The sequence below is a fragment of the Apis cerana genome, linkage group LG7 (genome assembly GCF_029169275.1).
Source record: "Apis cerana isolate GH-2021 linkage group LG7, AcerK_1.0, whole genome shotgun sequence".
Lineage (NCBI taxonomy): Eukaryota > Metazoa > Arthropoda > Insecta > Hymenoptera > Apidae > Apis > Apis cerana.
The window spans coordinates 2468312-2492171 of record NC_083858.1 but is presented as its reverse complement, the minus strand read 5'-3'; the positions used below and the strand labels follow the sequence as shown (position 1 = coordinate 2492171).

Sequence of the window (23860 nt, the reverse complement as noted above, 5' to 3'; positions counted from 1 at the left end):
GTCTACAAATAAATCAGTAGAATGAATGAATAAATAAATGGATAAAAAATAAATGGATATATATATAAGCTAATAACTTAAGGAATACTTACACAAATAACTTGATGCATATATAAGTAAACAAAATAAAAAGTCCAGAAATGAATCATTAATCAAATGAATAAATAAATATATACATTTATACAATAACTGATCAAAATAGTTAATGTATAAATGATTTGATACTACACAAATGAATAAAATTACAAAAAATTTATTATATGTATGATATTTGTTATTTCATTTGTATAATGATTTCTTTCTTGATTTTTTTGATTAGATTTTATTGTTTGATTTTATTCATTTATATCTACATCAATTTATTAATTTATTTATTTATTCTTTCACATATTAAACATTAATTTTGTCACAAAAGAATGAATATATAATTTTACAAATAGTTAAGAATGCAAATAAAAAAATATAAAATAAATAAATGCATAAATTTATATAATTGAAAGAATAAATAAATCAAAAGAAGAATATTTATATAAATATATAAAATAAGTGTACAAATAAATAAATAAATAAATAAAGTGAATGATGAAAATTAATAAATAAACGAATGAAATAAAAATATTAAAAAATTAAAAAATAAATTAAGAAATAAATGTGCAAATAAATAAATAAGTAAAAATATAAATTAAAAAATAAATCAAGAAATAAATGTGGAAATAAGTAAATAAAAAAAAATATGAATTGAAAAATAAATGTTTAAATAAAAAAAATATGTAAATGATTAAACAATTAATAAAAATTTATTAAAAAGTAAGAATAAATAATATATAATGTATATGGCGATATATAATAAATGTATTAAAAATATTAATTTACAATAACGTTGAAAATTATTTATTATAAAATTAAAAAAATTTACAATTAAATTAAAACTTAAAAAATTTAATTAATATACTATAAAAACGATCCACTCGTCGACAAAGTTCGATAAGGAATGATTATTCCGTCCCGACCTGCTTTGTATTTATAGGACGCGAAGATATACGGAAACATACGTACTTTGTCGATTGCTTTAAAATCGACATTTCGAATATAATAATTAATAATTTTCCAAATTTTAGATTTTTTATCGTTAATTTACGCATCTAACAATTAATTACGATATTAAATGTAATAATTATTGTATATTTTTACAGATCAAGTTGCTGTTTTATGATGTTGATCTTCGATTTACTACTGTATTAAAATATTTTAAATATTTTGTATAAATAATAAATATAGAACAACTACAAATGAATTTATGAATATTAATTATTTAAAAATTATAATTATTAATTTATGAATCCAATAATTCTTACAATAAATGTAATAATTATATTTTTGGAAATTAGGTTATATACATATATATTTATTACTTTAGTTTTTTAATTATTTATATATTTATTCATCCATTTGACTAGTTATTTTCTTTTGAATTTTTTATATTCATTTATATATGTATACGTATTAAATTATTTATGTATTTACCTTCTTAATTATTTATTTACTCACATATCTATTCAATTTTTTTATTCATATATTTGTCTAATAAGTTATTTTTGGACTTTTTTCTGTTCATTTGAGTATAAATTAATTGATTTATTTTTTTAATTTTCTTTTCTTTTTTATTTAGTTATTTATGAGTTTATTCATACATTTATTTAGTCACTTATTAAATGTTTATTTATGTATAAATCAAATTATTTGTGTAAGTACTCCTAAATTTATTAATTTATTTATATATCCATTTATTTTTTTCATTCATTTGTCTATTGATTTATTTGTAGACTTTTTGTTTTGCTCATTTATATCAAATTATTTATTTATTTACTCTTTTCTTTATTTAATTACATATTTTATTTATGCATTTATTTGTTTAAAGTTACAAATAACTTTACTTATTTGTAAACTTTTTGTATTATATATACTTATATATAAAGCAATAAAAACATATTCATTTATATATTTATTTTTGAGATTTATGTATGCATTATATTATTTATTTCTTTATTTCTTTATTTATTTATTTCATTCTTTATTTAACTATTTATATATTTATTTTTTTATACATTTTTTCTTTTAGATTTATTTATATATTTTATGTATTGTTTATTTATGTATTATGAATTATGTATGAAAATATATGAAAAGAAATATTTATTAGTTCAATAATTTATATATTTAATCATTTATTTAATAAATGACTTAATTTTAGATTTCTTTATTTTGTTTATTTTTATATGTATCAAATTATTTATATATTCTTACACTTGTTATTTTATTTAATTTGTTCATTTTTTTATTCATATATTTGTTCATAATTTAATTAATTAATTAATTATTATGTAAATTTATAATATATATTTAATTGTTTTAAAAGATTATTTAGTTATATTATATAAATATATGCATAATTAAATAATCAAAGTAATTAATATATAAATCATTTGATGTATTGAAGAAAATAAAAATGTATAAATAAATTTATATTTAAAAGAAATAAATGAATGTATAAAAGAATGTATATATAAATAATTACATATAATGATGTGATAAATTAATAATTTCGTACATAAGTATCAAAAATAAATATATGTATTAGTAAAACAAAAAATTTAATAAGTGACTAAATAAATGTATGAGTAAACTCATAAATAACTAAATAAAAAAGAAAAGAAAATTAAAAAAATAAATCAATTAATTTATACTCAAATGAACAGAAAAAAGTCCAAAAATAACTTATTAGACAAATATATGAATAAAAAAATTGAATAGATATGTGAGTAAATAAATAATTAAGAAGGTAAATACATAAATAATTTAATACGTATACATATATAAATGAATATAAAAAATTCAAAAGAAAATAACTAGTCAAATGGATGAATAAATATATAAATAATTAAAAAACTAAAGTAATAAATATATATGTATATAACCTAATTTCCAAAAATATAATTATTACATTTATTGTAAGAATTATTGGATTCATAAATTAATAATTATAATTTTTAAATAATTAATATTCATAAATTCATTTGTAGTTGTTCTATATTTATTATTTATACAAAATATTTAAAATATTTTAATACAGTAGTAAATCGAAGATCAACATCATAAAACAGCAACTTGATCTGTAAAAATATACAATAATTATTACATTTAATATCGTAATTAATTGTTAGATGCGTAAATTAACGATAAAAAATCTAAAATTTGGAAAATTATTAATTATTATATTCGAAATGTCGATTTTAAAGCAATCGACAAAGTACGTATGTTTCCGTATATCTTCGCGTCCTATAAATACAAAGCAGGTCGGGACGGAATAATCATTCCTTATCGAACTTTGTCGACGAGTGGATCGTTTTTATAGTATATTAATTAAATTTTTTAAGTTTTAATTTAATTGTAAATTTTTTTAATTTTATAATAAATAATTTTCAACGTTATTGTAAATTAATATTTTTAATACATTTATTATATATCGTCATATATATTATATATTATTTATTCTTACTTTTTAATAAATTTTTATTAATTGTTTAATCATTTACATATTTTTTTTATTTAAACATTTATTTTTCAATTCATATTTTTTTTTATTTACTTATTTCCACATTTATTTCTTGATTTATTTTTTAATTTATATTTTTACTTATTTATTTATTTGCACATTTATTTCTTAATTTATTTTTTAATTTTTTAATATTTTTATTTCATTCGTTTATTTATTAATTTTCATCATTCACTTTATTTATTTATTTATTTATTTGTACACTTATTTTATATATTTATATAAATATTCTTCTTTTGATTTATTTATTCTTTCAATTATATAAATTTATGCATTTATTTATTTTATATTTTTTTATTTGCATTCTTAACTATTTGTAAAATTATATATTCATTCTTTTGTGACAAAATTAATGTTTAATATGTGAAAGAATAAATAAATAAATTAATAAATTGATGTAGATATAAATGAATAAAATCAAACAATAAAATCTAATCAAAAAAATCAAGAAAGAAATCATTATACAAATGAAATAACAAATATCATACATATAATAAATTTTTTGTAATTTTATTCATTTGTGTAGTATCAAATCATTTATACATTAACTATTTTGATCAGTTATTGTATAAATGTATATATTTATTTATTCATTTGATTAATGATTCATTTCTGGACTTTTTTATTTTGTTTACTTATATATGCATCAAGTTATTTGTGTAAGTATTCCTTAAGTTATTAGCTTATATATATATCCATTTATTTTTTATCCATTTATTTATTCATTCATTCTACTGATTTATTTGTAGACTTTTTGTTTTGCTCATTTATATTAAATTATTTATTTATTCACTCTTTTCTTTATTTAATTACATATTTTATTTATACATTTATTTGTTTAATGTTACAAATAACTTTACTTATTTGTAAACTTTTTGTATTATATATACTTATATATAAAACAATAAAAACATATATTTATATATTATTATTATTATATTATTATTATTCATATATTACATATATTTACATATCAATTATATTATTATATTTATATATCAATATTTATATATCATTTATATATTTATTTTTGAGATTTATATATGCAATATATTATTTATTTCCTTTTTCTTTATTTAATTATTTATATATTTATTTTTTTATACATTTTTTCTTCTATAGATTTATTTATATATTTTATGTATTATGTATTATGTATGAAAATATATGAAAAGAAATATTTATTAGTTTAATAATTTACATATTTAATCATTCATTTAATAAATGACTTAATTTTAGATTTCTTTATTTTGTTTACTTACATATGTGTCAAATTATTTATATATTCCTATATTTTTTATTTTATTTAATTATTTGTTCATTTTTTGATACATTTGTTCATAATTTATATCAAAATTATTATGTAAATTTATAATATATATTTAATTGTTTTAAAACATTATTTAATTATACTATATAAATATATGCATAATTAAATAATCAAAGTAATTAATATATAAATTATTTGATGAATTGAAAAAAATAAAAATCTATAAATAAATCTATATTTAAAAAAAATAAATGAATGTATAAAAAAATGAATATATAAATAATTATATGTAATGAAGTGATAAATCAGTAATTTGGTACATAAGTATCAAAAATAAATATATGTATGAGTGAAACAAAAAATTAAAAAAATAAATCAATTAATTTATACTCAAATGAACAGAAAAAAGTCCAAAAATAACTCATTAGACAAATATATGAATAAAAAAATTGAATAGATATGTGAGTAAATAAATAATTAAAAAGGTAAATACATAAATAATTTAATACGTATACATATATAAATAAATATAAAAAATTCAAAAGAAAATAACTAGTCAAATGGATGAATAAATATATAAATAATTAAAAAACTAAAGTAATAAATATATATGTATATAACCTAATTTCCAAAAATATAATTATTACATTTATTGTAAGAATTATTGGATTCATAAATTAATAATTATAATTTTTAAATAATTAATATTCATAAATTCATTTGTAGTTGTTCTATATTTATTATTTATACAAAATATTTAAAATATTTTAATACAGTAATAAATCGTAGATCAACATCATAAAACAGCAACTTGGTCTGTAAAAATATACAATAATTATTACATTTAATATCGTAATTAATTGTTAGATGCGTAAATTAACGATAAAAAATCTAAAATTTGGAAAATTATTAATTATTATATTCGAAATGTCGATTTTAAAGCAATCGACAAAGTACGTACGTTTCCGTATATCTTCGCGTCCTATAAATACAAAGCAGGTCGGGACGGAATAATCATTCCTTATCGAACTTTGTCGACGAGTAGATCGATTTTATAGTATATTAATTAAATTTTTTAAGTTTTAATTTAATTGTAAATTTTTTTAATTTTATAATAAATAATTTTCAACGTTATTGTAAATTAATATTTTTAATACATTTATTATATATCGTCATATATATTATATATTATTTATTCTTACTTTTTAATAAATTTTTATTAATTGTTTAATCATTTACATGTTTTTTTTATTTAAACATTTATTTTTCAATTCATATTTTTTTTTATTTATTTATTTCCACATTTATTTCTTGATTTATTTTTTAATTTATATTTTTACTTATTTATTTATTTATTCTTTTATTTATTTATTTGCACATTTATTTCTTAATTTATTTTTTAATTTTTTAATATTTTTATTCGTTTATTTATTCACTTTCATTATTCACTTTATTTTTTTATTTATTTGTACACTTATTTTATATATTTATATAAATATTGTTCTTTTGATTTATTTATTCTTTCAATTATATAAATTTATACATTTATTTATTTTATATTTTTATTTGTATTCTTAACTATTTGTAAAATTATATATTCATTCTTTTGTGACAAAATTAATGTTTAATATGTGAAAGAATAAATAAATAAATTAATAAATTGATGTATATATAGAACAATAAAATCTAATAAAAAAAATCAAGAAAGAAATCATTATACAAATGAAATAACAAATATCATACATATAATAAATTCTTTTGTAATTTTGTTCATTTGTGTACGTATCAAATCATTTATATATTAACTATTTTGATCAGTTATTCATATATTTGTTTATTCATTTGATTAATGATTCATTTCTGGATTTTTTCATTTTTTTTACTTATATATGCATCAAATTATTTGTGTAAGTATTTTTTAAGTTATTAGCTTTTTATTTATTATTTATATATCCATTTATTTTTTTATTCATTCATTTATTTACTGATTTATTTGTAGATTTTTTGTTTTGGTCATTTATACCAAATTATTTATTTATTCATTCTTTTCTTTATTTTATTACTTATATATTTATTCATTCATTTGTTTAATGACTTGTTTGTAAATTTTTTTGTTTTATGTATACTTATATATGAAACAATAAAAATATATTCATTTATATATCTATTTTTGACATTTATATATGCATAAATAAATTATTTATTTATTTATTCATTTAATTATTTATATATTTATTCTTTTATACATTCATTCTTCTATAGATTTATTTATAGATTTTATGTTTTGTTCATTTATGTATTATGTATTATGTATCAAAATATGTATAAAGGGATATTTATTACTTTAGTTCAATAATTTATATATTTATTTATTCATTAGAGAAATGTGTGAATAAATATATAAATGAAATAAAAAAAATAACTAAATGAATGAAGGAAAATAAAAGAGAAAAGAAATATATTCATGTGTATATATAAATGAATAAAATAAAGGAGTTTATTATAAATAAGTCAGTAGATAAATGAATTAATAAAAGAATTAATAAATATAAATAGGTGGAGAAATAAATAAATAAATGAATGAATTGATGCATAAATGGATATAATTAATGAAGTGTACAAATAAGTCATTGCACAAATGAATAAATAAATATATAAATAACCAAATAAAGGAATAAATGAGAGCAAATAAATAAATAAATAGATGCATGATTGAATGAACAGAAAAAAAATATCTATAAAAATGATTATGAAATAATTAGACAAATGGATATAGACAAATCAATATATAAACAATTATACTATATAAATAATTGTAGAAAAAAATAACAAATTAAGAAATAATTAATTTTTTGTGTTTATATAAATGAGCAGTTTGAAGAAATTTATAAAAATATGTAAAAATAAATCATTAGAGGAATAAATAATTTAATAAATAAATTGGATAAATCGATAATCGATATATCGATAATGAATTAATGATTAAATAAATTAATAAAAAAATATATAAATATAAGAATTAGAAAAATAAATAATAGATTAAAATTTAAAAATATGTAAGTAAATTAATTTTTTAGTTAATATTATTAATTAAAATAAATAAAATATATTATAGAATATTTTAATTTTCAGGGCAATTTCGATTATCGAATCGTACGATGCCAACCAATCAGAAAGCTCCTAAGTAAATTTTGGCGCGCAGGGATCAGTTTTGTGTGGAAAGTGATAGTGAGTGGACGTGTCGTCGCAGCCGGCTTCGAAAATTCTGCTACGCAGTAAGTAATTTTGATAATATTTCATCATCAATTTTATAAATCATTATCATTTTCGTTTATTTAATAATTTATTTATTACTGTAATGTCGAAATTAATTAGTATTTGAGGATTTTTTTGTGTTTTTTTCATCGATCGTCTCCGTCGAAATTACCGGTATTTCGTGCTTCGTTGAATCGGGATTCGAATTCACTTGTTGCTTCATTTTAATATAGTTTTTTATAGATTTGTTTTACAATTTTAATTTTTATTTGAAATAATTCGTTCGCTCGATTGCCGGGATAACTTGGAAGGAAAAATAGCTGGTGATATGGACATATTACAACGATTTATGATTGATGATTTTCATGTTAATATAGCTTTTAACGAATCAATTTATCAGAATAAATTTATTTGGAGTAGATTTTTCTAATTTTTTTATCCATATTGAAACGAACGTGTATAAAATCAATTTTATTTTATTATATTCGAAATACATCGATATGTACGTATAATATATATATATATATATATACGTATTATAAATATATTTCGTTTCTAAATGCATCTCTCCGTAATGTTTATATATTTTTTTTCATTTTTTTTCAGTTTTTGTTCACTGTTCGAGGCTCATTATTTGTTTTCATAATATCATAATATCGCTTTTCTAAGAATTTGAAAGTTCATGCTTCGACAGGTTTCGACAGGTTTCGACTTGTCGAATTATGTGCGCGCGCATACACCCGGCTCCGCCCCCTCCCTTTCGTTAATCGTAATAATAATCGTTTATTCGACAGTTAGAATTTTAGTTAAGATTTTAATTAATTCGTATTATACCTTTTTAAAATGGAGTTTGTGTTTGATTTTCGTTTTATTTTAATGTATGATTGATTAATTTTATTTCATTTAATGTACATATATATTTGAAAATTCTTATTTTCTTTCGTACAGGTTATTACGCGATTATTGGTATAATTTGAAAGGCGGGAAAAATTTCAATATGGGCGTCATCGTACATTTTCAAGAAGTTTGATGTTTCATCTGCGTACTGTATGTATTTATTCTGTTTTTATTCGATCGTTTTTATGATATACTTTATCATTTTAAAGTATATTATAATGAATATTTATAATGAACATTCACCATAAATATTAATAGTTTTGTATTAATGGTATATATATTATTTTCTTGTATATAAAATTTTTTTATTCATAAAAAAATTGATAATAATGAATCCATAGTTTCAATAAAAATGACAATTTTTTTCTGATATAAATGATAGAAAGAAGAAGAAGAAAAAAATGTTTTGCTTCTTTTTCTATTATATTCCCCCCCATTATTAATACAGTTTTATTTTCAGACAATTATTGTGATCGCGCGCAATGCGATCGGTAGATTCAGTGTTTGCTTCGTAACAGTTTTTTAATATTTTAGAGCATAATAGCTCTAATTAAATTATTATATTATCGGGAAATTAGAATCAGTGTTTGTTCGCCGATTGCAAATTGAACGGACGCGTTAACAGTTTTTTTATTTTTATTTTTTTTATTATTAATATTCGTTTTCGGTGTAAAGTCAGTGCTTCTCGAAGGAATGAGGCAGTGTTTATGAACATTTCTACTGGACTGTAATTTTAAAAAAATATTTGTGATCGCGTGCAATGCGGTCTGTAGAATCAGTGTTTGTTCGGTAACAGTTTTTTTTAAATATTTTAGTGCACAATAACTCTTAATAATTAATGATTATCATAATTATTCGCGAAACTAGAATCAGTGATTATTCGTCGCTTATGTTTGAAATCGACGCGATAGTAGTTTTTTATTTTTTATTTTATTTTTTTAAATATTCGTTTTCGGTACAGGGTAGAGTCAGTGGTTTCCAAAGGAATAAGGCAATCATCCACCACGCGAAGAGGTAATTATTTATATTTATTTCGCAGTTCAACTTTTTTAAATAATCAGTATTGTGTTTTAATTACAATGCTTTATGTTGCGTTGCAGTTTTCACTTCCTGACGATGATTACTTCGGCGTTGACATCTTGGGCCACGCAATGCAGATTCTTCGCATCTATCGGTGAGTCGCATGCATTTATGTTCCTCCGATCATTCAATCATGTCGTAGGACAAAAAGTCCGAATCGACACGAATGATTGGTTGTATACGTAGATTTTTGCACGAGCACAATGACCGCGGGTATTCATACCCGTGAATAGTAACATTTCTTTCTTTGTATTTTATTTATTAGATCAGGATAGATCTTCTTGCACGTCGCGTTTTTAAGATAATATTGATAGTTAATATTACATAATGTACATCTAATTATTTTAATATGATTTTAATATGATTAATATGAACGATACAAATTAGTTTGATTTATAGTTAGTTTATAGTTGAAAATGTAATCATTTGTAAAATAAAGATTAAACAACTATATGAATCAAACTATATATAAATAACTATATGAATGTAGTTATAAAATGTAATTATTTGATATGTTGTAAATTTATAATAAATATGATTTAAATTAAATTATAAATTATAAAAATATTTAATTTCCTCCGTAAGAAAGAAATGTATGAAATATTATGTGCAAGAAGATATTTCGCGACAGGTAGATTTCTGAATCAGGGCAAAAAGTTTTGCACGTTGATTTTTCATTTTCGAATATATGCTTTGATGAAGAGATCGCCTGAGGTTATTTTTATTAATATTTCATTTAGAGTCAATTATTTTTTACTATTAATTATTACAGATAAATATCTTTTTTTGTATTACTATTTTCTAAAATTAATAATTCAATAATTCGTTAAATTTGTTAAATGAAACGTTCATTAAAGAATGAAGTAAAATGATATAATTTTAGCCCGTTAATTCGCACTAATACTTTTTTTAGCTCAGGATTTTCAGGTTTAACCCCTTCCATGTTTATTGCCAGGATCTCACTCACGTGCCCAAGTGCTACTTGGGTGAGAGAGAGGCGATGGGCATGATGACCTTAGTTTATAAGCTAATAAACATTTTTTAGCGACTGACGATGCGTTAGTGTATCGTGCACGACGTATTTTCCACATTATGTGTGTGTGGTTAGGCTGTGGAATTGCGTCGTTTCATTTATCATTCTACGACACGATATAACTTGAAATATTTAAAATATTCACGATTAATTATCATTACAATTTTCAACAACAATATTTGTACACAAGAATTGTACACAATTCTTACTTTCAAATTATAATAATAATGGTCAATGATGACCAAATTTCTATGCTTTAATAATTTAATTGATATATTATAAAAGATATATTCATTTAATAATAAATATTTATAATTAGAATTAAGATGTACATATTTTTTATCGCATCTCACGCAATGGTCACTAGCCATCGTCAGTCGATTTCAGGAAAATGGTACGTAAAGTTAGAGTGTGGGAGTTGTGTGCCAAGCTCGGGTGTCGGAGGCGTCCCGGGACGTTTTCCCTAGTGTAGGCTTTTGCGCCCGAGTATTATGCGTGAGAATCGTAGAATGAATGTGTTGGTGTGCCTGTTTTGCCATTTTTTTAAATATAGGATTAGGTAGGATAGGTAGTATACTTCTGGTATGTGTGTTAATTATAAGTAGGTAGGGCCGGGCAAGTTGTCACAGTCTCTGGTCGGGTAGGCGCGTTTTCGCGTGACAACTTGTTTCAGGAAATATAATTTGAAAAATCGAGGATGAAGCTGGAATATGCGAGTGGAGCATGCCATTCGTATTTGGTTTTATTCATCGATTTTTCGAATTTCCGCGGTCGCGGTCGCGAGGTAAATTCGAAACGAACGTTGCGCTCGAGATTCTGCACGTGTACGATCGACAATTGATAGTTGGTCGTCTATGTGCACTTAGCTTCCGCGATTTAGCCTTTTTTTTTTCGTTTTTTTTTCTTTGATTTACGATCAGTGAGTCTCGAGCCTAGATTTAAGTTTCAGCGGGCATCGCGCCCGAAGGAGGAAGACCGAAGAGGCCTCGACAAACTGTCACGAAGAGGGGCTGCAACGAATGGCTTCTCATCTTTTGGATCTGTTTTGGGTCCAAAGGATGGGAAGTCATTGTTACTATTTTGTCATTGTGCTCGTTTTAGTATATGTAGTAATTGTTGTTGTGTTGTCTGGCCGATTTGCATGCCGGCCCATCATCCAGATCCAGCTATCGTGGGCATCGCGATTTTTTATTAGTGTTGCGATTGATCGATAACGGGTTGAATTAGAGTTGCGTTTTAATTTTCGCGTTTGCATTAGTGTTGCGAAGATTTTAAGATATCGCGATTTTTTTTCATATAAATTTTTTATAATATTGAAATATCATTTGTGATTAAATTCTTTATATCTTATTAATAATAGTTTTCTTAACAATAGAAAGAAAAGCAATGATTTCGATTGAATTTGTTTTAAAACGTAGCGTTGCGTTGATAAATTTCTTCGCGTTTGTTCAAATAGTGTTGCGAATATCGAATGCCCAAATTTCTTCCACTGTGATTGTGGAAATATTCATTCTCCCGTCACCAATTAAGTGGCTAAAGCCGCTACAAGGGTGATCGTACGACAGCAGTCATTGAGGAGACTGCACTGGATTTCTCGCCATTAGTGTTGCGTTGTTTAAATTTGAGTGCATAGAGTATAGTGTTGCGTAAATAATTGATTATTTTCGGGAATTTTTCAGCTTTTTTTTTATATATATATTTTTTGTTGTTGTTGAATATTAATTGATCTTGCAAGTACAATAAAGCACTCTTCGCGATTGATTTATAAAAAAAAATATTAGTTTATTAGCGTCGCGATACAAAGTAAATGCTCCACTCGCGGTTTGTTCGCGTTCGTATCGAGTGGAAAATATTCTTGTTTCAGTAGTCCTTCTGGCTGCTCAATTCTTTTTTTTTCAGCGCCCCTTGGTACATTCTACGTTTGTTACAGAAAATTTTGCTGTAAGTATATATATATATATATATTTATATTTTTCATCGATGATAATGCATCCAGTTTATTAAAATACGGAATTGAAATTGTTTTCACTAAATTTTCTAAAGTCAATAATGGTGAATGTTCGTTATAAAACTTATCTATCTTCGTCTATCTATATTCAAAATCATGGTTTTTTCTTTTTCAATTATTGTTCTAATGTTTTATTTAAATTTGTTTCAGATATATTAATCATCAATTATTGATTGATGATAGATTCAAATTCAAGTCATTACATTTTCTTGATATATATTTATTATTGGTAATTGTATGTTTTTGATATTTCATATTAATTATTCCTAGTTTGATTTGTTTCAGGAACTATTGTGAAGTGGATCAACGACCATGCATATTTCATATACTATTACTTTCCCTTTCCTTCGATATCCTTGATTAATTATTAATTTTACTGTAGAAGGGGCCCCTAAAATTTTAGGTTAATTATAATATCACGGACAATTTTACAAGTAATCATGAATAAAGAGTTTAAGTAACAATGTTAAAATAAGAGAAAAATATTTTCTATTTAGGTAGGAATCACATGAATCTAGAACCAATTCTATCAAAGTATTTATTTTATAGAATTTTTACTAATCCTTTGTAGTTTTATTCATGTTTCAGAGACAGTGTGAAACGAACAAAGGATATTTATATTTCCCCTTGATTTCATTGAGATTTTTTCATAGGTAGGCTCCCTAAAAAAATCTTTAAATTATGAAAAAGGAAAATGCTACTTTCAGATGTTTTTATGCTAAATAGGAATTGAAATAAATATTTGATTGATATATAAGTAGAAATTACCAAGAATTGTAGAGATTATTTAAGGATTCGTGAAATTTTTCTATTAAATATAAGTTTTAGAATATAAGTAGAATATAAGTAGATGCTTGTAGAACTGCTGCTGTAGAAATATTGCTTGCTTACGTAGAATCTAATTTATAAGTGCATGCATAGTAGTAGTAGTACTAAGTAGTACTTTGTTATTAAAAATGGTGGTATTGTGGTGGTGGTCAATAAAATAAATATGACTCTGTGTGAAAAATCTCCGCTTTTTTTTTCTTTTACTAAATTTTCCTAATAATCAATATTTTATACGTTTATTGTCGAATGAAAATATAAAATATTGATGCATGCATGAAATAATGTGTCTGTGTTTCATATAGAGTCATATACGATTAAGGTATAATTTAATTTTCATTTTCAGCTTTAGATTGTCGCGTCGGTTTTCTTTTAAAATTCCTTTTGCTGTTCGTTTTGCACAACGATCGACGATCGAACGTTTTGCAATTCTACGTCGAAAGGAAGATTCATTTTTGATTTTAAATAAATTTTTACGTAAAGGAGGGTGGATGGGATCGCGGATAGGGTGGGTCTCCAAGTCGCAGCAACCTCCACGTGGTGAGACCTGGGAAATCATTATTATTTGCTATATTATTCATAATCGTATCACAGATACGGTTATAAATTTTATAGCCAATAATATGAGCTGATTGGCTGCGCACGCGTTTATTTTTTTACGTACTTGAAATTTATATAAGTTACGAGTAACATCTTCGTGCTGATTTTTAAAAATCATAAGATATTGTATATTAGTTGTTGAATGGTTATATATTTTATCGATATGATTTTGAACAATGGTTTCTTTCTAACATTTTCTCTGTAATTTATTTGCAATATATTAACAAATATCTATTAGAAATGTTTTTCTTTTTTTTTAGAATTTTATTATTTCTTGCTTGCTTATTTCTTACTTATTTCTTGTTTTAATAAGTTATACAGATTTCTGTGGATATTAACATGATTAGTAAACCTTAAAGTAATTTATAAAAATCGTTCTTTCAAATATGGCAATTTTTGATTTAGAATTTATTTAATTTTATTGATTTTCTTTTTTTGTTCTTTTATGAAGTGTTCCGACTTCTTTAACTCTTTATATATAGCGAGAAAACTCGATTAAATCTTTTTTTACGTTTATGTTAAACCGCTTGTTTCCATGAATTTTTCATGAATTTTGTATTACTGTGTTAATTTGAATGCTTTCACATATTCATTTGCTTCTATTTTAAATTTTATCAGCGCAGAATTTTCTCTTAGCTGCATATTTGGCAATACTGAAATTCCGCGCAACAGCAATCCTTGTTCTATTTTAGTTTTTGTTTGGTCTTGCTTAAATTTGACTGTAATATAGAATTCTCTTGTGTAATTATTTGAATATATTCGCTGCAATACAGTAGGTAACACTCTCAATATCAGGTATGTTTCTTCTGTTAGTTTTTTGATATTTATTCTAAGAAACTTAAAAACTCACTTATTTTTCGTTTATTTTATATTATTTTAGATTAGTTACACTCACTTTCATCGTTCTTTTCCTCTTTCTTTTCTTTTCTTCTTCTTTTTTTTTCTAATTACTGTAGTTTAGATTAAATATTGATTACTCATATCCACACTAAATTTTTTTCTTTTTTTCCTTATACGATCGAAAATAAATAAAAGAATTTCATATTATGAATTAAAAACGTGAACAGACTATCGGCCGAGTTGATCTTACAAGAATATCATGGTGCCATCTGTTAAATATAATATGTGCATCATCTTTGGTGTGATATTTTATTATGCTGAGTCGGTATTATTGAAAATGATGTGAGGATGGTAACAGAATTTTGAAGTTCTTCGATAGGATACGTCAATAGAAAATACGCGGTGCTCAGTATGAAATTCATTTATACTTACAAGTGTGTGTTAATACAATTTGTTATACAGTGCATATCAGTTTAAAGTATTCTATGTTACTTTTGTGTTTATTAGATTTTGAGAAAGTAGGTACGTTAAATTCAATGATTTTCTATTTAAAGACTCTTGGTTTCGGTGAATCAATAATTATATTATCCAATATAACATTGAAATATAATAAATTATAGTTCATTATTAATTCTTTTTATATTTATAATTCTTGTTTATCTAATGTTTAAATACAGGGATTAAGGAATTACGTACATTATTCAGTAAAACGTTCTATTTACTGGTAGGCTGAAATTCGTCATTGCGGATAGCAAAGATTTAAACGTGAGTTAATCTGTATTTAAATTATTAATCTTAATTTTGTTTAATTTCAGTTGCATAAAAAGAATTCGTAGCAATGTTTGAATGGGCATATGATGGTGTTAATGCCTCTATACCACGTAATGTAGGACCAGAATGTGCATATTATTTAAGTTTAAAACAAAGAATTATTGAAACATTATTTATATCAATATTCATAATAAGTTTTCTAGTATGGGGTTACAAAAGAATCAAATTACCATCTAAAGTATCATATGTAAATCAAGATTGTGTTGGTAGAAGGATTTTATTAATCATTATGTCATTAGTGTTAGGAATGGAAATTGGATTTAAGTTTACTAGTAGAACAGTTATATATATATTGAATCCTTGTCATATAACTTCAGCAGCACAGGTAAAATAAGTAAAAGTATTTGAACAATATATATATTTTATTTATGTTGATATAATTGTAATTATTATCTTTTTTATGATATAGTTATATTTATTGGCAGCAAATCCTAGTCCTACGGTCACAACTATCTTTAGGATACATTTAAACTTCTTAAATGGACCACTTTTAGCATATTTATTTCCAGAAACAGAATCTCGCAGAGTAAATTATTTTTTATTACTAAAGAAATATTTTTTAATATTTTTTGGTACAAATTTATTTTGATATAATTGTTTCAGATATTTGCAGATAAAGCATTATACTACATCCAACATGGTTTGATGGTAGTGATACCATATTATTTGTTGAGAATTGGAGGTAGTTGCAAACTGTTTTGAATATTAATTTTTTTTTTCATTTTATATATATATATATATTTTATATATTATATATATATTATATATATTTTATTCTTATTTCTTATATTCTTTTTTCCTTAGGTGTTTATAATATCGAACCTCTGTCAGATATGAGTTGGTGTATATTTAGTTATGGAATAAATTTAGCTTATCATTTTTGGATTATCCAACCTATTGCATTGGTGTGTATTACTATATAATATATTTATATGTATATTTATATTTCATTTCTAATTCTAATATTTCATTTTTTAGCCCACACAAGTAAATCTTAGTCATATGTTATGTGCTGCTATTTTAGATCCATTTGAAGGACAAAATTATCGAATGTGGACATTTATTCATCAAGGATTATTATGTCCATTGTTATGTAAGCTATTTTGTTATATATCCGATTTTTTCTTAACAAAGTTTTCATTGACTAAAGTAAAACCAACGCTTGAATGTGTATTTCCAATAAGAAACAATTTTGATGATAATGAGAAATTATATGAAGATACCTCAGGGAATGGACATACACATGTAAACTAGAATAATATTTCGTAATACTGATGAATTATTATACGAATATTATTCTGCTGCAATTCAATTTGATTCAAAAAAATATATAAGTTTGTATGTCAATAACTAAATGAACACAAACTGATTTGTGTTTATTATATGTGCATTCATAATATATAGTTGTAATCTGTAACAATTACAGATTTTTTTTTAATAATCAATTCTATAATTATTTTTCACATTGCATATGTGAATACATTGAATAGAAACAGTGTAGAGCAAACTATAATAGTAATTAGGATTTATAAATTTCAAATAAATACGTAATGAATATCATAAATTTTAAATAGGTACTACTATTGTGCTATAGCACATTCTTTTTCATTTAGAATTCTCTGATTATGAGAAATGATCTTGCATTTTTTATGCATCTGTGATTAGGAATGTTATATGTTATATGTAAATCAATTTTCTATTTAAAAACATGGCAATTTTTAAAAATACAACAAAATACAATTAAAAAGGATAATTGTTTTATATGCTATTTTTTTATTATAAAAATTTCTTTGTGTGTGATTATTTTTTTATACTATTGGATTATTTATATATATATATACAAACTATTTCAAATTCATTCCATAAATAATTGTTTTACAATATTTATCTTGGATACAATTTTATCAGTGTAATTGGAGAATCAGTTTTGTTTTTCCTACATTTAAATATATTATTATTATAATGCTTATCTTACTATAATTACTATAATAGAAATAAATTTAATTATGGAAATAATGTACCTGTCACAATTAAAAGACAAGCATACTAAATCAAATAATGAATTTTGTGATTTATTTATTTTTAGTTTAATGAATTATCTTTTTCCAGAAGATAATTTCTCATTACTCATAAAAAGCAGATTTATTGTGATATAATAATTAATTATGTGATATGAAATACAAAAGACAAATATTTTAATAAATAATAAAAATTAATGTTTATCTATTTTAAATAAATATAATAAATTGTGTTAATAGTGTGCACAGATAATAAAATATTTATTTTAATTATGCAACATGAGAATCCATCAGAAATCAATGAAAAAAATTTTACATCAAATTTTACATAATGATTTTATATAACTCTTAAAATTAATATGCATTTTTTTATGCGTAAATTTATTCAAAAGTTTTAAAATATTTATTTACAAAAATTTATATAAAAATTTGTGATAATATAAAATTTAAATAAGTATTATAATAAATAATCTTGTGCATACTTTTTTATACTTCCTATTTTCCTATTTTTTGTTTAAATTGTTTTATTATATTTTTATTTTTTTATAGATTACCATTTAAAATGAACATTTGCTCATAATAAATTAAATTTTACACAAGAAAGTAAATGTTTATAATATCATGGCCTAATGAAAAATTTTCTATCTATTTCATATATACTTTGTTAAATTTTTATATTGAAAATTTTCATTAACTTATATCGAATAGTTTCTTTATTATTTTTTAGATTGAAAGAAAATTTTATATATATAATACTTTAACTTTATAACTTTAATATCTCAATTAATTATGTTTTAATTGTGCGCACTTTTTATATAATTAATTTTAAAATTCTTTTGTGTGGAAAATAAATAAATTAAAAATTATAGAATCATGAAAAAATTATTAGATAAAAAGAAATAAATATCTAGTTAAATAAGATATTACAAATAATCATTTCATATACGAATTCCACACGAAAGAGTTAATTGATATTTAATAAAACTTTTACATTTTATTTAAGTTAAATATTATTTGCATTTAACTTGCGATTACAAAGGCTTCGGAAAAGTTTAATTTTGATTTTTGCTATAATAATAAGAAAAAAATTTTTATAACAATATTTGTTTTTAATATGCATTAAATATTAACAGTTATTTGCTGTGCAACAAGAACTTTTATTACAAATTAAATTATTAAATTATATATACATATGTATAAATATATATAACTGTATATAATACTAATACATATATATATAAATCTAATAGCGTACATAATACATATGTATGAATAATATGTATTTTGAGTTACTATTTTCTATTAGATTTAGTAAAAACAAAAATATTATGTATATGTATTATGTATATCTATTTTTTTTCAAATTTATAGCTTTGTTTATCATAAAATAAGCATAATTTTAAATAAGCAAGAATAATAAAAATCATTACTTTATAATATAAGATTATGTATAAGATTCAATGTCTCAATATACCAAAGAAAGTTTTGAATTCATTCCAATTAACAATTTACTTTTAATTACTCGATTGCAACATTGAATCTTTAATACGTATAATTAAGTTAGAATTTATTTATAGCTAAGTTGCACAGCAGTAAAAATTAAATGTAATAATAAATTGCTATTATATTTTTGTAAGTTATAGGAAGCGTTATCGTCATAGCCATAGCAATTATGTATAAATTTGGTATTAAATGTGGAATTTAATCCGTAAAGAACGAAGAATGAAAGAAACATTATGTTTAATTTCAAATTGCGTATTAAATCGTGTTGATTTGTACAAGGAATACGAGGTGGAAAAGGTTTATACGAAGTATTTCTTGTATTTAAATAAATCATGATACCAAACATTTGTTTCATTTGTTTCTTAGAAAAAAATGTTAAAATTTATCAATCATTATGATTCGTGGTATGCAACAATACAAACATTAAAGCATTAAAATAAAATAATTTATTTACAGAGCGATTTACATTTCTTTTTTTTTTTTTTTTTTTATGTTTGTTTAAAACTTTCATATTTCTGATATACGTGCAAGTATACTGGTGTTCCAAGCTTAATCGTATTACGACTAATTCATTCTTTCTCTAAACATTTGTACAGAATAGTTTCGCAAATGGTTATATGATGCATGCGTAACACGTGTTTTACAAAATGATTCTTTTGTTTTGTTATCGACTTTTTGAATTATTACAACTGGTTGATATCTATTAATATTGAAATACTTAATGCTATCATGTATCATCATAGCCACATCAATATTATGTCGAAAAAATTGTAATAAGGCACCACTATACTCCACATATAATATCAATAGTTCGTATTCGAAGTTAACTTATATTACGTTTCGTATTTTTTCGAAACGAGAATATACTTCTTTTTATGGAGACTTGATTGGACCGATGATCGATCGAGAGAAATATTAATTCTAAATCAGTCCGTGATCCGTAATGTTTGCTATTTATGTATATGAATCCATTAAATAGATATAAAACAAGATTTTTCTTCTCGTACATCCACGATTACTATATATGTATATACACGATTCTGTACAAAAGTTTAGAAAAAACATAATTTCATTGAAACTACTTGTAACAAATACAATGACCATAATGAATATATACATTTGAAATCATTCTTATTCGTGATTTCGTTTGCGAAATACCGTCGAAATTCTCGGCGTCAATTATCGGCGCTAATGAATAATTTCTAATCTATAAATACATTTCATAGAGCACGATGTACAAATTTCACGCATAGTTGATACATAATTTTCTTATACTAAATGCATAAGCGAATCAAAAAGTTAATTACATTAATTAAATAAGATTTGTTGTGCATCAATCACAATAGTGATCACATAAACTTTATACTGCGATTATAAATATATGATTTAAAATATATTTAACTTAATTTTAAAATATATGATATTCATAACTAAATGAATATTTATACACAAATTACATACATATACATAAAAAACAAAATTCTCATAGAGAAAAAAAAATCAGTTCGACTATAATGTCATATAAATGAATTCGACAGGTACTAATTTTATTTTTAGTATTATTTCGCTTTACTTAAAAAAAAACAAAAAAATATTAATTATCATACAAATTGAGTGATGTTTATCACGTGATATTTTACAATTTACGATATTGTTTTGTACATTTAAAAATTAAAATTTAAAGCAGCTATGAACACTTTAAGTGGAACACCCTGTATACTGTAATTACGAAGTTTTCTTCGAATTGTTTGTCAATTTCGCTGCTTGAGTTTTATCAGTAAGATTAGAAAAATTGATTCCTATATTTAGAAAATAAATAATAATTATTTTTAAATACATATAAATATCTATAATAAATTTACGAAAAAAAAAAGGAAAAAGAAACATAATATCTTATACAAAAGGATCTTAAGTTAAACATAAGATATCTTATTAAGATATCTTTACAGTGTTAACATAATAAAATACAGATGAATCACAGTTTGTTTTATGGTTCTTATATAATTAAAAATAATGAAAAAATGAATTTAATTTTTAATTCGCGTGTTTAATAATGATCGAAATAAGTTAAATATATGACTATTTTATAAACAAATAAGAATTTGCCATTTTATTGGCATATGAATAGATTTCATATAAAGTAAAATATTTTTATGAAGAGTCAATTATTAATACTGTAAGGAAAAGTATAGAACTTATTTCTCTGTGCATAAATATTACTTAAAAATTATAATCTACAAGATTTAATAAGATTTTAGAATAATAAAATAATTCAATTTATGTTCTCTTAAAGAACATATATAATTCGCGAAGGAACTTCTTTTCACACATTGTCTAACTTAAAAATATTTTTACATTTATTTCAAAATCAGTAATATGTCACTCAACTTTCATGTATAAAGATACTTTCAAATATAAAATTTAAACGGGAAATTTCATTATAAAATGTACAGATCAGTTTTAGCACTATTAGCAGATATATGATTTAAATGAAATGAATTTATTAATGTTGATTGTTGAGTAACTTATAACTGTTAGCATTGTATAAAGCACTACCATGAATTTATCGATTGAAATGGAATGCTAATACTATTTACAATGTTATTGACTGAATGAACAGGCACACATCTCTCTTAAAGAGTATCATACAGTTCATTGGTGTGCTTGTTCTACTTCATAGTAAACATTTTGGTATGATGCAGAAAATTTTGCATCCAAATTTCATCAAACTTTTGAAGATATGTTTCTATTAGAAATAAAGTGTTAGCCATCTAGAGGTGGTCCTAAGTATACCATAGATACTTCTGTATTTCCATATACAGCAGATACAGATGGGTATAATCTTTTGTCTGGCAATCCTGTGCATTTAATCTTTCATTAATATCAAAAAAAATTGTTTTTTTTTTTTTTAATTTATTTTTAACTAGGAAACATTGAGATACAATACCTCTAAATGCCACTCCCAAAAATTCATAATTTCTTTCAAAAGATAATGTATTATCATCACAATCTAATATTACCCTAATTCTTTCCCCAACCTGATAATTATAAAATTGTTTATTTTAAGGAATGTCCCTTTACCTATATAAAAAGTTATATCATAAAAATTGTAATATACCTGATATTTTGGAGCATTGTTAAGTAAAGGATAATTTCCTTGTACATTTCCATTGTGTAATAGATGATTATCTACAAGATTCCATCCCCATGAATGCTCATCAGAACCAACTAATGCTACATATCCATGACATAATAAAGGTGCTTCTCTTGTAGCTATTCCTATTACTGCCACTGTGCCCAAAGGTCCTTCCCAAATAACTTCCCAGGCATGACGTCCATGTCGAAAACCAATTTTACCTCTACAGGCATCTGTGCTCTGAGCAACTGGATTCCTATAACTCAAGTAGTAAAGATTCAAGCACTCACTTAACATTTATTACATAAAAACACACTCAACACCGAAAATTTATTATTTTATGTTTAAATAATTAATTTTTATTATGAAACAGTTAGATTTTTAATATTATTCGAAGATTTCAATATTAAAATATTTAAAGTATTTTTAATTTCTCGATTATATACATATAACAGAGAAAATTTGACACTGTACGACGATCCAAATTAAAATGTAAATTACACACAGAAATGACAGAATCCAAGGTGCTACCTGTGCATAGTGAATCCATTGGGCCTAATATAAATATTACGAGAGCAGTCATTAGGATTCCATGCATGATAAAACGCACGGAGCTTTGATTTATAAGTAGGCACCGATGATAATAAATCGGAACTAAGTGCTTCTTGGGCTAACTTTCTAATGCAATGCATTCTCCACGCATCATTATTCTCATCATTTAAGAAACGATTCCATCGCTTGCACACTAACGAACAGTTTCTCAACGTATGCAAATCTAAATAAGAAAAAATCACTTCTAAAACATGATCAGATACTCGGAGTGCTATATCGTCCATTTTGCCGGTTCTGATAGAGTAAACGAGCAAAACATACACGCGCAGAAACGCCGCGCGACATGTAGCTATATTGAACGTTAGGAATAGTTTCCATGAAATAAGCATAAAAAATATA

General features: G+C 22.8%; 2 protein-coding genes across 9 annotated transcripts in view; one reads left to right on the top strand and one right to left on the bottom strand.

Moving 5' to 3' along the window:
- Nucleotides 1-14491: 14491 nt before the first annotated feature.
- LOC107998462 (transmembrane protein 164) overlaps nt 14492-23860 on the top strand; it is a 72467-nt gene continuing 63098 nt past the window's right edge. For 2 of the 7 annotated variants that reach the window (XR_009830686.1, XR_009830687.1), the window contains exons 1-5: nt 14492-16577; nt 16662-16778; nt 16856-16934; nt 17057-17157; nt 17231-17345. Coding sequence is in view for 4 of the 7 variants with exons in the window: in XM_028667017.2 (XP_028522818.1) it covers nt 16260-16577; nt 16662-16778; nt 16856-16934; nt 17057-17157; nt 17231-17506 (891 nt within the window). In the remaining 3 variants the exon portion in view is untranslated. Of the gene's footprint in view, nt 16578-16661; nt 16779-16855; nt 16935-17056; nt 17158-17230; nt 17988-19907; nt 20119-23860 lie in introns of those variants that run through there. The other 5 variants (XM_062077620.1, XM_028667016.2, XM_028667017.2 and 2 more) reach the window with 5 other exon arrangements.
- On the bottom strand, nt 20197-23850 carry LOC107998463 (F-box/SPRY domain-containing protein 1). Of its 2 annotated transcripts, none has more exons than XM_017057759.3 (4): nt 23441-23850; nt 22892-23171; nt 22721-22811; nt 20197-22631 (listed from the first exon to the last, which is right to left on the bottom strand). In XM_017057759.3, the coding sequence occupies exons 1-4, from the start codon at nt 23848-23850 to the stop codon at nt 22537-22539; spliced, it is 876 nt and encodes a 291-aa protein (XP_016913248.1). In that variant the 3' UTR covers nt 20197-22536. The 2 variants fall into 2 exon arrangements, with proteins under 2 accessions (XP_016913248.1, XP_016913249.2); XM_017057760.3 differs by having other exon boundaries at nt 22892-23165; nt 23441-23820.

Bases quoted from the DNA above. Each gene is read 5' to 3' on its own strand.
- LOC107998463 (XM_017057759.3), bottom strand. From the start codon at position 23,850: ATGCTTATTTCATGGAAACTATTCCTAACGTTCAATATAGCTACATGT. The intron at 22,812-22,891 runs GTATATTACAAT...TATAATTATCAG, and splicing joins ACAATGCTCCAAAATATCAG to GTTGGGGAAAGAATTAGGGT. The intron at 22,632-22,720 runs GTATTGTATCTC...TTAAATGCACAG, and splicing joins TTTGGGAGTGGCATTTAGAG to GATTGCCAGACAAAAGATTA.